The sequence below is a fragment of the Myripristis murdjan genome, chromosome 17 (genome assembly GCF_902150065.1).
Source record: "Myripristis murdjan chromosome 17, fMyrMur1.1, whole genome shotgun sequence".
In the NCBI taxonomy this organism is placed as follows: domain Eukaryota; kingdom Metazoa; phylum Chordata; class Actinopteri; order Holocentriformes; family Holocentridae; genus Myripristis; species Myripristis murdjan.
In genome coordinates this window covers 4,656,702-4,672,861 of record NC_043996.1, presented here as the reverse complement: position 1 = coordinate 4,672,861, position 16,160 = coordinate 4,656,702, and the positions used below count along the sequence as shown (strand labels likewise).

Sequence of the window (16,160 nt, the reverse complement as noted above, 5' to 3'; positions counted from 1 at the left end):
GTAACACTGACCATTGCACCGAAACTGACGGCAGCCTGAGAGAGAAAAATAATAAAGGCTTCTAACACTTTATATAGGAAAGACTTGCTAATTGGCAGACCGATGACCCCCATGTGATTTTCTTAAAAAACACCTGAGGGCCCTTATCGTGAAGGTTGTGTGGTTAACTACAATCAGGTTTTGCATTGCATAACTACCTACATTGCATTTTGGGTGACAACAGTGAGCACAGTGAAAACGAAATTGAAGAAATATTTAATATTCACGTCGTTTCATCGAAGGAACTTGCTAGGAGTCGGGTAGTTAAACCTTTTTTTTTTTTTTTTTTTTAATTAATTGTGATGGGTACCCAGTGTTGTTTTGTGTAGTTTTCTATTTAAATCACAGATTTGTTAAAAATTGATAAACGCTCTTAATATGCCAGAAAAAAACATCCATATATCGTATTCTTTTGTAATGTTGTAGGCTAGTCTTAAAATAAAAGTATGTATATATAAAAAAATAAAAAAAACAGTTGACTACTAATGCCGACCTTAAAAGCCCTGTAGTGATAGTTTTTTGAAAAGAAGTGGTTGTGATTTTTGTCATGGCACGTAGAGCAGCAGCAGTGGTGTGGTAGGTAGACGCTGTATTGAAGGGACAAAGGTTAACACTTATCGGCCTTTTGAGCCTACAAGAACTGTAAACAAAATGTTTTGTCCCAAAGAGGTGCTGGGAGAATTAAGACAAACAGATTGGCTATTATTGTACATGCAAAGCCTTGGCTTATTGCTGTGGCAGCGCAGGAATGCAACAGTAAGCCCACTTTACAGCTCTTGACAATCCTGCTGTATTCACAACCAAGAAGCCCCCAGTGATAAGAATGAATGAACACATCTGCAACCACTGGCCGACATGTTCCCTAGTCTCCAGCACAGGCACGCCGGCATCTCTGCACTCTTCTGCTGTATTCACACACGCCACACCATTACACATATTGAATCCATAGCCTAGAGAAGCTGTTGGACTACCTCATTGTTTAAGGTTTGCTTTATTTTAAAGACAGAGCTCAGGATGAAGTCAATGTAGAGACATCACATTACTCAAGGTGCTTGTCACTATTTCACCTAGTGTCCCATATACTGAGGACATGTTGTCATTTTTATATCAGCAAGTGATTCAAAATAGGTTACTAGTGATTTATAAAGAGGGATGGGGGTGGGGGGTAGTTGCTAAAGTTCTTCATTACCCACAAATAGCTGTACTTGTAGTTTCTCAACTGTCTGGACTTTAGGGCTTTCTGAAATAGCGAAATAAATATAACCATTGTTGTGACACTTGGCTTCGCCTAGTTGGAGGAAACACTGGCTTGTGTTCAATCCATCTGTCAGTACTTTTGTTCGGAGAGTTTTGCACCGAGGAGTCAATTCTCAAAAAAGGGAATATCTAAATAACATGAAAATCTTCACTTTGTATGATTTGATTGTATTGAATTAGTACTTTGTCGCTGTGGCAAATGCATGTCCAAACATATATAGGGATTCCACATATGAACTTTGCTTTTTAGTATAACCACTCACTAAATTATGATTCACTTGCTTGCCTTATTTGTTGATTTCATTCATCACAAGTTTTATCAATTAAAGGGCTGTTTAGGTAGTTATAAGACAACTTAAGTACCTGACACATAAACTTGGGTAACAGTTTTTGTTATAATTATTTTCTGGAGGTTTAAATGACTGGGGTCAATTTGACTCCAATTGATAAAAATTTTTACAAAATTTGAAGGTAACAGGAGGGTTAAGGTGTTTATGATCTTACAAACAGCATCTGTCAGTAATCTGGCACCTTCAGTATGACTTAGAATCGTGAGTAAATCATTCTTGTGATAGTAGATTCAGTGGATTTCAGTAGTAGCTCTTAAAGGGTTAGATTCTGCCCTGCCATATGATAATTGTGACACCAGTACATACACACAGTTAACAGTGTTGTGCTTGTATTTGTTTTCCGGGCAGATTTGACAAGAGCTCCTCCTGTTATGTACAGTATGTGACGTTTGTTCTAGCGCTGCGCGTAACCCCCAGGTTGCTCTTGCAATCTGATAAGCATAATGGTTTAAAATCATATTGTAATAGCAGGCTTAAGAGGCATCCTGAACAAATGCGTAGACCGTCTCACCTTTCATCAGCTCTGGAGAGGGGGAGAATTGGGCGATGTCATCAAACCAGTCTGAGCGAGATTTTTTAAGACATAAATCAAAAACAAGTTGTGTAATTGCATTGCATGCCCCCCTTCTCGCTCCTCTCAGACTTGAGAGTGAACCACACAAGGGAAGAGTGGAACTTGGGCCTCACACTGGCCGATTTCATAAGCCGGACCAACCAATGTCGAAGTCAGGAAATCTTCTGAGCTACTTGTTGGTCGCCGTCCAGCTCAGCTTGATGGAAAAGTTCACTTATTAATGCAGCTTACAGTACATTTCGTGGTTATGTGATCTGATTTGTTATTCCCAGCACCTGATGGCAGTCAGAATTCACCGCGGAGATCAGCAGAATTACAGATGTGTTTCATGGGCTTGTGTTTTGTAATTCAGCTCAGTCTGTATATATCGGCGGCTGCTGCAGATCTGCCAGCTTGGTTCACCCCAGGTTGTGTGTCTCGTCTCAGGTGGTCAGCTAGTCGACCGCCGTCTGACTCATAAATCTCAATTGCCGCACCACGTTGACAGACATCCCTTTGTCATTAGTGTCGGCCAGAGCGGGCGCTTGCCAGGGAGCTATGGCTTGTTGTTGAATATCACTTATTTTAAAGGAGGTCTGGTAGGTAGGCGGCAGTCCAAGAACCTGTCATTCTTGATTTATGAGAGTGATCTCAGGTGACGAAATTGTGACCACATACTACACACAGTGCACTACCACTGCTCTCGCCAGCAGTCACAGTGTTTTTGACGTGGATACAAAAGGAAGATTTTTGTAGTTGTCACTGTCTACAATAGCCTTCTAATCAGCTTGAAATGCTTGCTTTTGCAAATTATATATTGCTCAAGCGCACGGTAATCCTTCCCCGCCTGCACTCAAACATCAGTCTGACTGTTCGACCACACAAGCATCTGACAAGGAAGCCTTGTTTTCTCCGATCTTTACCCTTGACACCGTGCCCCTGTTAAAAGGAAATGTGCTTGTTATTGTGCTCTCACACATAGAAGGTAATAATTACCTCAGTGTCAACAGTGGTTTTAACACCCTAAAGAATGCAAAAAGTTTTCAGTAAGCTGATATGACTTCTGATGTAGCTTGTAATTAGATTAATACAGGCAGACAATACAAGCCTAAACTAGTTGTTTTAGTATGTCTTAGTATGACGTCTGCCCTAGCAACAAAGCAACAGATGTCCTGCTGCACATGTTGAAGAAAGGCAAGAAAATATCGGCTCATGATTTTAATTCATAAATGAAATGTATCATCCTCCTGAACCCGCATTTCAAGAGAAAATTGGGTAAGTGAGAGCAGCTGGTGGGCAAGTGAATCACCAAATTATCTTGTATGTAGAGCCATCTCTCCATGGGACACATATCCCGCAGTTTTGTCGGGCACTTTGTGGTTTGCAGGCCTCTCCCTGCTCCCGCTGAGGAGACTTTTATAGGATATCCTACACAATTCAAAATGGCCTTGACTCCGTTGTGCAATTTCCTGAAAAGTTTGTATCCTTCTGAGGTGTAGCAGTGTCAGCTGCCGAGTAATATTCAATCACGTGCAGTTCAATGAGATGTCATTTCATCTTAAATATCCACAATTGCTGCCCAGAGCCAATCAGAGCTAGAGGGTGGTATGGCAATTTATTTAGCACGGCCCTGAAGTGGATAGAAGCAAATCAGAGGTTGTCAGAATTTCTCTTTGTTTTCAAAGTGTTCACGACTCCGTTAACCAGTCCTAAATGACTTCATTGCAAGAGCATGTATTTACATACGTCATTATTGCATTGATTTAAAAAAAAAAAAAAAAAATCAAAGCAACTTTTTTTATTGTGAGCATGAGTGTACAGTGCAGCTTAAATCAGAATTAGATTAATAATTGATTTGGCTTTTCAAACCCTCTGAAAGCAAATCATCTTAAATGTCAGTTTGGAAATGATGAACATGTTTCTTGATGACCTCTGTGTTCTGTAGGTCTACAGTTAGGCCCAGGTTAGAAAACAACAGAACAGCGAAACCTTGAAAAAGGGAAGTGTTGCAATCACTGAATGTTTGTGTTCTTGCATGCTTATTGAGGCCTCAGCTCTCTCGGAGGCCCAGTGATAGCGCGCACCAACAGTCTAGCAACCATCCGCCTCCTTCATGAGATCAGCACTGTCAGTGCCTGTTGATGCTTGCAGCCGTAGAAAAAAAGCTTGTGGGTTTGTATACTTATGCCACCTAGCACTCTCGTGGACAGACAGTAAAGCTCAGCAAATCTTAGGGAGATGTGTTTCATGCGTGTGCATTTCACAACTCTTGTGATGCTTGTTAGCGTAGGCTGTAGCGTTTAGCACGGGCCGTTTGCCAGACGTGAGACGGTGCAGGGCCGGCCGCTTGTAATAGAGATGTATTTGCATTCTGAATTCATTTCAGAACTTCATAGGGGAAGTTTGTTTCAGCACCTGTTGAGTTAAATTTAGGACCACCATGTGACTAACAGTTAAACTTTGATTATGAGCTTTCCCTCGGCTGGTAATCACGCCTGTTTTCATTTTATTCACCGGGAAGGTGCCACAAAGCAGCAGTAACAATTAATAAAGCCTGTTTTTCTTTGCTTGTGGTGTTGCTACGATGGGAAGCCATCATACTGCGTCTTTGTAATTGGCCTTTAAAGTGCATCGCTGTCAGGGGGTGGGGGCAGCGGCGGAGGGGTCTGATGGTATTGGTCAGTGTAAATCTGCTGTCCTAATGGCTCTAACTGACGCTTCGAAGCACAGTGTCTCTGTTTTCAGTCTCGTCTGGCTCAGAGCAGGTGATGTACTGAAAGCTAATGAAGAGCTGGAGCTTGCCTAGTCACCATGGTAACCCTGTTGCTTGTGATGCCCCCAAACTTCTCTCTCTCTCTTTCAATGCTACAGGAAGCACATAAATCCTGCTATGCGCCTGTTTTTAAAGGATGAGTTTGGTTATCTTGTCATTGAGTGCTATATGAAAACAAAAAAAAAATAATCACAATCTCCTAAGTTTTAGTCTTAGCCTCATGTTCACACATGGAGAAGTCAGCCTGGCCGGTCCTTTCTCTCCTGCTGCTCCAGAATTCCTCACATACACACCAGGGCTGCAGTGTTCCAGTTTCCAATGCAAGCCACTATCGGTACGAACAGAGTGTATTAGATTCTCTATTGGGAATGCGGTGCTAAAAATACTGGCCTGGCTGAAAGTGTACACTAATGGGAGCCTGGACTCACCGCCCTGTGATGTTCTGCCTTCCCCACAGGGTCACTCAGTACTCCCTCCCTGCTGGTTTAACTTACCACCGCTGCAGATCCCCTGTCCCCTCGTCTTCCACACTTCCGGTGTCTTCGTTTATTAAACGAGAGCAAGCTAGACTCCTCATAGTTGGAAATGGGTTGCACGAGGTTAAGGCTGGGTAATGGATCTAGTCTACAGTAGGTGAGACTTTCTGCAGACTCCACTCGCACTCCCCTGATGGGAAGTGTTTCATTTGGAAGTGGATGTGTTGAAATTACAGGTTTGTGGCATGCCGATTTGGCAATGCTCCTGACACCTCAAGGAGATGGAAATGAAGAAGTTTGAAAGCGGAAATGAATGAGCCAAGGCGCTTTTAAAGGCCTCTAATTGAAACCCAAGTGAAGAAATGTTGGCCGTATACAAGCCTACAAGTAGTAGCCTAAGCCTAGATAATTTTCCATGGTGTGAACATTCTGGCTATAAAGGTCATGGAGTGAAAAGCTTGTTGTGTGTCATCATGAAGCCTGGCGATTGGATGCTCGCTGTGCTGGTTGTCTTGTACTGTTATGCAACACAAGGTGTAAACTGAGCCGCTGCCATAAAGAGGTGTACTCCTAGCTGTTATACCTCTTGCCCACATGGCTGACCAGTTGGCCTGATGTGTACAGTTCAGCGGTGGGCCGGTTGGTAAACAAATGCAGCCCTCTCACTAAGCAGCACACCCCCCAGCTGTACCCATGACTTGTGAACTGTAAAATTGGGCCTGGAATGTACCACGCTGCACCTGTAAAGGGGAAAAAGTTTTATGGCCATCATTACTTGTGTTATGTCATTTAAAAGGCATCTGCCTCAGACTCTGGCTTGTTTCCAGGAGTTTGCAGAGAGCTGAGGAAAACCTCATTACTGTCAGCTCTTTGGGTTTTATTTTCAAAAAGCAACTTATGAATGTCAAAGCCTAATGTCACGCATTTTGACGTGTTTGATATATTTTGTCACAGCTTGTAGGCTATAAGCTTATTGTATACATCATCTACAGGGGTGGGGGAATTCATATGAATCTATTCTGCTGCCTTATTGTGGTGTAGTTTGGGAGTTTGAGACAAAAAAAATGACGGCATCTGTGCAGTAGTTGCATAGGCTACATATAGAATTTCTCATCAAGCGGGATAATGTGTCGGGGTCAGGCGTGAAAAAGCCACAAATCTTCTACTGGTGAAATAGATGACTGTTAGCACCCGAATTCCCAAGCAGAGGTGTATTTTTAATACATTAGCTAATGTTTTTTATGGTCTTCAGTTACAGCAGCAGCTACACAAATCAAACACGACTAGCCAAGGATGAGCACAACTTGACACTGATGACAGCGCTCCATATTTGAATACGGCTCACAGCCTGATATGTGGTTGCTAAACAAAATGTCAGTGAAGGGGTCTGGTTTTCATCAAAACCAGAGACAAGACACATATTTTTTAGCAGAATATCCCCTCTTATCATCAAGTGGTTTATTTTTCTTCTCCTCTAGACTGTTTTTAACATCCTCAAAACATGTTTTCAAATGGAAGTTAGCAGAACCAGACGTTTTGCCTCACATAGTGCAGTTCTAATCAGTGTACAACTGCAGATAAATAGTCTCTAATCGCATTATAATCATTGTTTTTAGAGTCTGCAGGATTTGTTTAGATCTAAGTTTCCTAACCTCTGGTAGTAATAATTCAATGTTGTTTTTAGTAACTCATAATAGGGTGTGCCGTACATCATTTTCATTTTTTTTCAGAATACAGGAAATGAATGATACAGCCTAATTTCCTTTTTGGCCAAATGCAAACTCAGAAAAGCTCGGCTGTTATTTGTGGAGCCTAACCGGTGTTGTGTTGTGTTGTGTTGTTTTTCCTGTTTTTTTTGTTTTGTTTTGTTTTGTTTTGTTTTTTAAGGAGGAAGTTTCTAGTTTCTAAAAATCCTGCTTATTCCCCCCCTCCTTTTCATGTCGTTTCAGTTTGTTCAAGCAAAGACATCCGGAACAATGTGACCAACCTGCAGACACTAGAGAACTGCACTGTGATCGAAGGCCACCTGAAGATCCTACTAATGTTCAAGACCAAGCCCGAGGATTTCCGAGGCCTCAGCTTCCCCAGGCTGACTGTCGTCACTGACTACCTGTTGCTTTTCAGGGTTTATGGCATGGAGAGCCTCAGTGAACTCTTCCCCAACCTAACCGTCATCAGGGGCAACAACCTGTTCTTCAACTATGCCCTGGTGATCTTTGAGATGCTCCAGCTCCGAGAGATCGGCCTCCACAGCCTGATGAATATTACCAGAGGAGCTGTGAGGATCGAGAAGAACCCAGACATCTGCTACCTCTCCACCTTGGACTGGTCCAAGATCCTGGACTCTGTTGAGGACAATTACATTGTGGCCAACAAGAACGAGCGAGAGTGTGGAGATGTGTGCCCGGGGGCGGCCAAGGGAAAGACCACCTGCCAGACGACCACCATCAACGGGCACTTCAGCGAACGTTGCTGGACACAGAGGCACTGTCAAAGAAGTAAGCAGCCTTTTTGATTTAATATTGTTACTCTCCTGATTGATAAGTATGTGAGCCCACTCATTATTTATGGTTGGGGCGAAGAATTTTACCTCAGGTATATCATCTACAGTTAAATGGAAAAACCATCTTTTTTTTTTGTCTTGGTGTTAGCTTGAAAGGAGTTTACAGTTTGCCATCTTTTTCCAATTTCATGCAAAAAATTTTTTTTTGTTTTTTTTCCAGTCCAGAGAAGTTTAATCTCAGTTTCTCATTCTTTATACACCTGACTGAATAGGAAAAAAATCCAACCTGCCATTTCAAGCAGCTCACATGTCATTGCATATACATGTAGAATGACATGTGAATCACTTGTCTACATACATGTAGAATGACATGTGAATCATAGCAGCGGTTGTCTTTTCCAATAAAGGTAACTCTTGTATGATTTATTTTTAAGTACATCATTGCCATATAAATTTTGACAATGACCAGTAGCACCTTTTGTATAGCCCCTGTAAGCTGCTTGCAGTATTTCATTATTTCCATTCTGCTATTATTTCCGCTGCTTTTGCTACATAACAAAGATTTACAGATTGCAATTTATGGTACCAAATGTAAGTTAGATTGCTGTTAAAAATTAAAGTAGTTCTTCTGTGTTAGCCTCACAGTAAATGCATCATTGCAGCAAAATTCATAGCAGCACAGGGAATGACAAACTTTTTATGTTTACCATGCAAAGTCGTGTCTCTGCGTCAGACCAGGAAAAGTTCAGTTTTGCCAAAACAGTTTTTTTGTGTCCCTTTTTAGTGTTGTCATGTTAGAGCCAAGTCATGTGCGTAGGTTTAGTTAAGTAGGCCAAGTTTTGTATCAAAGCATTTCGAAGCGCGTGTGTGTGATGCAACACCTCGCCCGTTAGTCTGTGACTGTGTGTTTTCACTAGACGATAGTGTTGTCATTGCTCGTGATGTGTGGAGAAACCCAAGCAAAGGAGATGACAGACATAATGCCACATTTCTGATCGCCTCCAAGCACAACTCCTGGGAAATGGCTTGTTCCCTCTGTAGTGGCTTTTGTTGTAAAGCCACAAGCCCACCCATTCCACACTGCCAAAAAGTTCAAGTTTGAGCGCTGAGAAGAATTTTGCATATGGGTGCTGTCTCAACTCCTTGGCTTACACCATTACGCAACGCTCAGTGCACATAATTTAACTGCTCTTTTGAACCAGTTAACTCCAGTGCATGTCTGCTCTCTCAAGCTCCTGTGGATGCATCTGAGGTTGTTGTGATGGTTGCACACAGTTTCTGTGAAACAGAGCAGGGCCCCACATTATGCTCTCCAGTCCCCCTTGCCACTCAAGTGTGGTTTTACAGTTTTTCCACTAATGACTTTTTGCTTGAGATGATTGCTCAAATTCATCACTAGCCCTTGAATAGATTTCCAGAATAGGCCCAGAAGACCTATTGTCAAATTGTGGTGAAAATGTGAAGGAGCAAGTGCTCTAAAAAGTCAAGCCGCAGAGATGATCCCAAATCGAGTTAGCATGTACCATTGTCTTACAAAGAACCAAGACCAGAAGCCGACTGGCAAGCACTGATCTCCAATCATGGGCCTGCAGTCGGCACAAGCAGGGCCTGTGGTCTTGTGGTCTGGGGCCTGTGGTTTTTGGCCTAGTTTCACTAAAGCATGAAAAGACCCGTTAAGCCCCAGCTAGAACCACAGAGCAGAGTGCGAGTGCGGTGCCCTGTTAAGTTGTAGCTCACTTATCTTGTTTTAAGACCTAGAATAGTTCCTAAATAAGCTACTTCATTGTGGCCAGAAAACTTTTTTCTTCTTCCCTTTTTTTTTTTTTTTACATCAGCCCTGCTGTTGTGACTACACTAAGGTTTTCCACATGAAAGTGCAGTCATGCACCAACACTAACGCCGGTATCTAATATCAAGCTGACAGCAGAATAACTGTGTCAGTGTTGGAGAGTTTTTCCATTATTACAATCTGATACTAAGAGAGAATAATCACAGAATGTTTTGACCCCCAGATAATGTTTTTGTTTGTTTTTCAAGATCTCAGCGCCTTCATCTGTAGCTAGGCTAGGATTTTCCTACTGGGAGATGGTGAGAGTGGGTAGCACAAGCTCAAATACCCTCACACTCAACTTGGGGGGGCACCTCAGGGTTATGTTCTGTATTCTTTATTTACCTACAACTGTACGGCCATGCACAACTCCAACTCCATAGTCAAGTTTCCCAATGACTAGGTCATGGTGAGTCTGATCACCAGTGAAGGCGAGAATAACTACCTGGATGAGGTGGATAATCTGGCGCTGAACGTCAGCAAGGCTAAGGAAATGGTTGTGAACTTTAGGAGGATGCAGCAGTAGCAGTGGAGCTACACCCCCCTCAAGATCAGTGATACCCTTGTGGAGAGAGTGAACAGCTCGGGGTCCACATCACAGAGGATCTTAAATGGATGGCACACATAAACTTCCTGATCAGTGAGGCTAGACAGCAGCTTTCCCACCTCAGGCATCTCAACAGGTTCAGGGTCCCTTCTCTCATCCTAAAGACTTTGTACTCCAAAGCCATGGAGAGTACCCTGACTGGGAGTATCACTGCCTGGTGTGGGAGCTGCTATGCCCATGACCCCAAATCCCTACAGTCGTTGGTACGTCAAGCAGAGCATGTCACTAAGACTTCACTCCCCTGCGGTGGAGTGAAGGGGAGTGATGTCCCCAGCAGGACGTCTTTACCAGGCAGTGCAGGACTAAGGTCCTCAGGATCTCCAGAGACTTCAGTCACACTTACAAGGGACTATATAGACTGTTAAGATGAGGAAAATGCCTCTGTAACCTTAAGACCTGTACAGAAAGACTCAGAAAGAGCTTCTACCCTGTGGCAATAAGACTGTTAAATAACCAGCAATAAGGACAATCATTACACTGGAGACACACTCACTCACTCACTGTCTGTCTGTCTCTCTCTCTCTCTCTCTCTCTCTCTCTCTTTCTCTCTCTCTGCCTGTTGTACATTGAGTGTAGCTATGTTTGTGACAAGTATAACTACCGAATCTTGAATCTTAAAAAAGTTTTGCTCGTGGAAGAATTGTCAGTGGCTAAGTGGCATCAGTCCTGCCAGAGGCAACCGTAGGTCACACACTTTCTGTAGTCACACCCGCAGAAAACAAAGCTGCAGAACCACGGGGCTTGGCGTAGCTCCCATGTTTGGAGTCACAACCCATTTCCTTTCCCTACTTCTATAACGGAGGTAATTTGAGCTGCTCCCAGAGCAGCCACTGCTAATTTCCCTCCTCCTTTTTACACTAAATTGGGTGCATTTGTTTCACAAAGTGGTGAAGCGAGGTTGCAGGAGATGCTCATTACCAAAGCAGATTAGATTTGCACACATGCACCATCTCAGCTTCTAGAATAGTACTTAATGCAAGACATCATTTTGCAAAGCGTCATGGTCATCTTTAGAATTGAGTTTTGAAAAATTGGCACAAATTTTGTATTATGTTTGATTGTTTACTGAGTTTTATTAAAGACATGTTTCAGACTATATGTGTTGAAAACCCTATAGCCGACTACTGACACAGTAAGTTGTATCCATGAACTGCCTGAAAAATTATACTGCTCTTAACTTTGATTACTTTTCATGAAGTGCTGCTCTCTGCCAGCACTTGTTTAAAGATTATGGCCATTTGATCATGCTTTGCTAATGACTGTTATTAGACACAGCTTGTTTAGCTTTTAGGACGTCAGCTTAGCCTTAGCCCTATGAGGAGCTCACAGCCAAAGATGTGGCTCAGTAAGGCCAGGGGCGTCCCCCTTGGTTTTAATTTTTCCACTGTTCATCTGCACTGACAGTTGGACGCTGACTTAAGTAAAACTTTCTTTAGAAGAACTCGGGGAGAATGCCAGTGGAAACAAGTGGAAATTTCTTAAGTTGAAAGCAAGATTAAAACATATGTGAAGATAGAATCTGTCTTGAGGTGTATGTTAACTTTTGCATTGGAGTGAGCTCACATGAATGCTTTAAGTTATAGATATGCAGGGGGAACTGATAAAGAAAATTCCTTGGAACACATGCAAAAGGCTCATACAGACACTGAAGCTAGTCAAATCAACAGTGGCATTATACATTTTTTAACTTGTTAAAGTTGTTCATCCATGTTGCAATTATTTTAAAATAAAATGATGTGAAACCCGGTGGGGTTTTCAGTGGGGGAGTCTGTTCATCTGGTGCTTGTGCTCACTAGTTTATCTGCAGTGATAACTTAATGAGTTTGCTCTTTTTTGTTCCCAAATGGATATATTAAACATGACAGTGATGATGTAATCTTTTAACAGGTTACAGTACCGTTGATGCTTTCAGGGGTGTTATAAAGTCTTTTCACATTGTAATCACATTTGGGTTGTGATTGTGCTCATTGTGGAGTGCCGCTGTTTCCGTTGCAGGCCCGTCGCCAAGCCCAGAAGGATCTGAATGAGCATGGTTTTCCCAGGCGGCTAGTATTTTACACACATTATAAAATGATCTTCATTATCTCCCCTCTTGGGGAGATTAGACGCCCAGCTGAGAGGCAGAGCGAGGGGAGGAGGGGGGAGGGCAGTCCCCCTCAGCCACCGCAGCAGCCACTGGTGTGTCACAAAATATTGCATAGTTAATTAGCTCCAATAAGGCGGAGAATGGCTTTAGCAGCCGCCCCAAACTCTGATTGGTTGGCACCCCCCACACTTGTGGCATGTGTGGCTCCGCGGCCCAGCCTGTTGCCAGACGGAAACTGACTGCTGCTCGCTTCAGCCCAGCTGTCGCAACTGGAGCATTGCTGTGAATCATAACCAAGTCAGGTCAGGTGAGGAACCTGCAGCAGACCTCTTGATATAGAGAATCCAAATTTACCCCTCGGGTGACGTCATTCATCTGTTTCCACCAATTCCAGGATGGACTCTGAGATCAGTCAGAGGCAGTGCGCATGGCTGTGTATGTGTGTGAGCGTAACTGCGAGCACAGACAGACATAAATCACACCAGGACATGCTTCTGGTCATGTGTATGTGTATGTGCAGACAGAGATGACGGCCATTGTTTAGGCTCACTGCTAGGAAACAGGAGAGTAACACCGGTGTAATCGTGGATATGAACACATCAGTCATCCAGCCAGGCCTCAGTGGAAGGAAGGCGAGGTCACCGGTCACCGTGGAGGGGGAGGGGGAGGAACGTACCCACCTCAACATTGACCTCAGCTCTTCTCCCCAGTGACCCATCGTAGCTTCCACACTCCACATTTTCGGTGTCGGCGCCACGTCCATCTTACACTCGGAACAATGACGGTCGTGGAAGTTCACGGAGCGGTCTTCCCAATTGTTTCCTGTCTTTGTTGGTCTCCTTCCTCTCGGAGGTTATGAATGGACATGGGGGTCTGGAGCACAGCCTGGGCAGCGGCACAGACAGTTTTACAGGACCAAAATACTGCCTGGTAACCCATAGAGGTCAGCAAGGCATGAAAGCCGACAAATTTAGCCACCGGCACAAGCTGTCTCGCAGGAATCCTTTACTAAGCTGTATTGTTTTGGGATGGAAGTGACCCCTAAAACTCTGAAGAGCCTGCAGGATCAATGATTGTGTACATGGGCCTATTGATATTGTAAACTCTTGACTGTATCTCAATTTGGGGCTCCTGCTTTTATCAGCTAGGGGCGTAAAGACACTGCTCTTGGATGTCTCACTGACATGTTGAGCACTGTTGCAAGCCAATTCCAACAGCCCTGTGCGGCTTGTGTATTCATTACACATAGTGTTGCCTCCTAAAGCATGACACGTGTTTGAAAGCCAAGCCAGCCCTGTCCTCCTGCCATCATATGAATCATTCCTTCTCTTTCTATTTCTGTCACTGCCCCCCCATCCCCTCTCCATTCTCTTTCCTCTAAATAACGTCAAAACTTATCAATGTGTTTTAATAATAGTCAAATACATTGTAACATTAAGTAAGCGGCACTGCTTGACTGTATGTAACCTCAGACCAATTTTGTGCGCTAAGTCACCGGGCAAGAAGTCATGAACTTAGGATGCCATTGCAATGACGGTGTAATTACCCAGTTAAGGAATGATTTAATTCGGTGTGCAATTAAGAATCACACCGTCTGTGTAATACAGTTTGGTTTGATTGACAGTTCCAATCCATTCCATATGCCACAAAACTAGTCTTTGCAATCAGGTAGGGGTGGAAAAACAGAATCATGTCAGACAAGATCAGACAGATGCGTGGAAGTCATAAAAATCTACCCCCATTGTTCACAATCTCTGCGAGCTCCAGGTCTGCTCTCTTCATGGTTCAGCACACAGAGTGCTACTAGCCTAAATCCAAAACGCTCGCTGCAACCCCTCCAACCCCCACCCTTCGCTCCGCGAGTCTTTTCCTTTGAGCTGACTTAACTGCTCTGGCACTCAGTCTCGTGGAGCTGCAGCTCGCGAACCCTCGCAGTTTAACTGCTGGAGCCATTCCCCTGGAATCCCAGACATTTCAGGCATTTGTTAAAGCCGGACCGACAGACGTTTCTCCACCACTGTACGCGCTTGCACTCAGCACACTCAAGTCTATTTACAACAGCTTACCACTGTCTTGATCAGACCCTCGGGAATGAGATGCTTTTAGTTATGTGAGCGGAAACAAAACACTTGGATCCTGCTTCCTTTCTTTTTTTAGTTGGCACAGTATTTTGATTTTGTGGTTAAAGTTGTGTATATACCACTTTTTTTCTTGCACTCTTGACTGCTAATAAGATGTAAAATCACAGTGGAGGAAAACATCACAACTGTGTAATATCACAGAACCTCACTCCACAACATGATATTGATGTGGTGATGCTAAGGCCTTGTATTTAATTCTATTTGCTATTCAAATTTAATGGAATGAATGAACAGTTACACAGTAATGTTCCTGCCAGTGCAAAATGGCAAATTAAAAGTGTGCTGAAAGGTCATGCAGTAGATTCAGGGTTTTTACTCATAAGTGTTTGATTTTGTCAGTCTATTATTACGGTTTTTACTGTAGTCCTGTGAAAGGAAGTGGAATTCATATTGCAATAACAAATTGCAATAGGTTTGTCCAACGAAGACAAAGAGTTTGCAATAATGCTGTATCACTGCTCAAACACTGATAATTATATCAGCAATTTTGCTACTGTTAGACCTTGTTACTTTAATCACTATTTATTCATTCATTCATTTTTCCATTTGTTTATGTATGCATTAACTTTGTTATTTTTAGTTTTTTGTTGTTGCAGTATCTTTGGTGCTAAGGGCTTATTGCCGTGGTGTGTTCACACTGCATTTAACCAGAAAATGCCTTTTTGTAGTTAGTGTGGGTGATAATGTGACGTCTTTTCCTTGGATTTGATCATGTTTAGGTTTCTGTAGGTGGCACTCTCTTCTGTTTCTCTTCAGCCAAGGTGTCTACCACTCACTACATAATAACTAGCTCCGTTTCATGTATTCCAAACAAGCTAGAAACAAAACACCTCACCTCCTGCGCATTGCAGGATTTTTCCTGGTACAAACCTACAGTAGCCAACACCGGATGTTTAGAACAGCAAATGTTAAAGCTTTTATGAACGTAGTCAGTCACTAATGGCCGGTCAGTGAAAGACATTAGCTAAATCCAGCATGTGAAAATGTTACAGATTATTTTAAGTATCAGCAAAGCCAAAATCAGAATAGAAGCTGTAAATGAAAAATTATAGCACAGCCCTTTGTTTTCTCTACTGTCAAAACCAGCATAATTACTCTCCAGGGGAAAATTCTCTTTGCAGCCAGATGCATCCAAAAAGTAAAAACAAGGCAGAGCACAAGACACAGGAATAGATGAAGTCCGTTGTCATTATAGAGCAGCATTAATTGATTTCCGAGGACCCTCTAATAAAACAAAAATTAGTCAGAATGAAGGAAGTTAATGACATGGGAAATGAGACTTGTTCACCCTTATGGACTTGCCCTTTGGCAGTGTAAACCTTCTGCCAGAGGAGAGACACTTAAATTGCCTATAAAGAGGATTAAGGGGATACTTCGTGATGGCTTTGGCATTGTAATTAAGTTTTGACTTGCTCGTAACATTTCACCTGTACTTACGTTGACATGTCTGAACTGTTGCCATCATTAAAAGCTAAATGGCAAAAATGCCTGTCCGTTTTCAATAAAGCAAAGTGCGGTGTGACGCCGCTGTATTCACGCCAGCGCCT

At 42.9% G+C, this 16,160-nt stretch overlaps 1 protein-coding gene across 1 annotated transcript in view; it reads left to right on the top strand.

Moving 5' to 3' along the window:
- Positions 1–16,160, top strand: part of LOC115375770 (insulin receptor-like) — a 50,468-nt gene that overhangs the window by 1,254 nt on the left and 33,054 nt on the right. Inside the window, exon 2 of the mRNA XM_030075305.1 lies at positions 7,398–7,946. Within this exon, the coding sequence (XP_029931165.1) occupies positions 7,398–7,946 (549 nt within the window). The remainder of the gene's footprint in view (positions 1–7,397; positions 7,947–16,160) is intronic.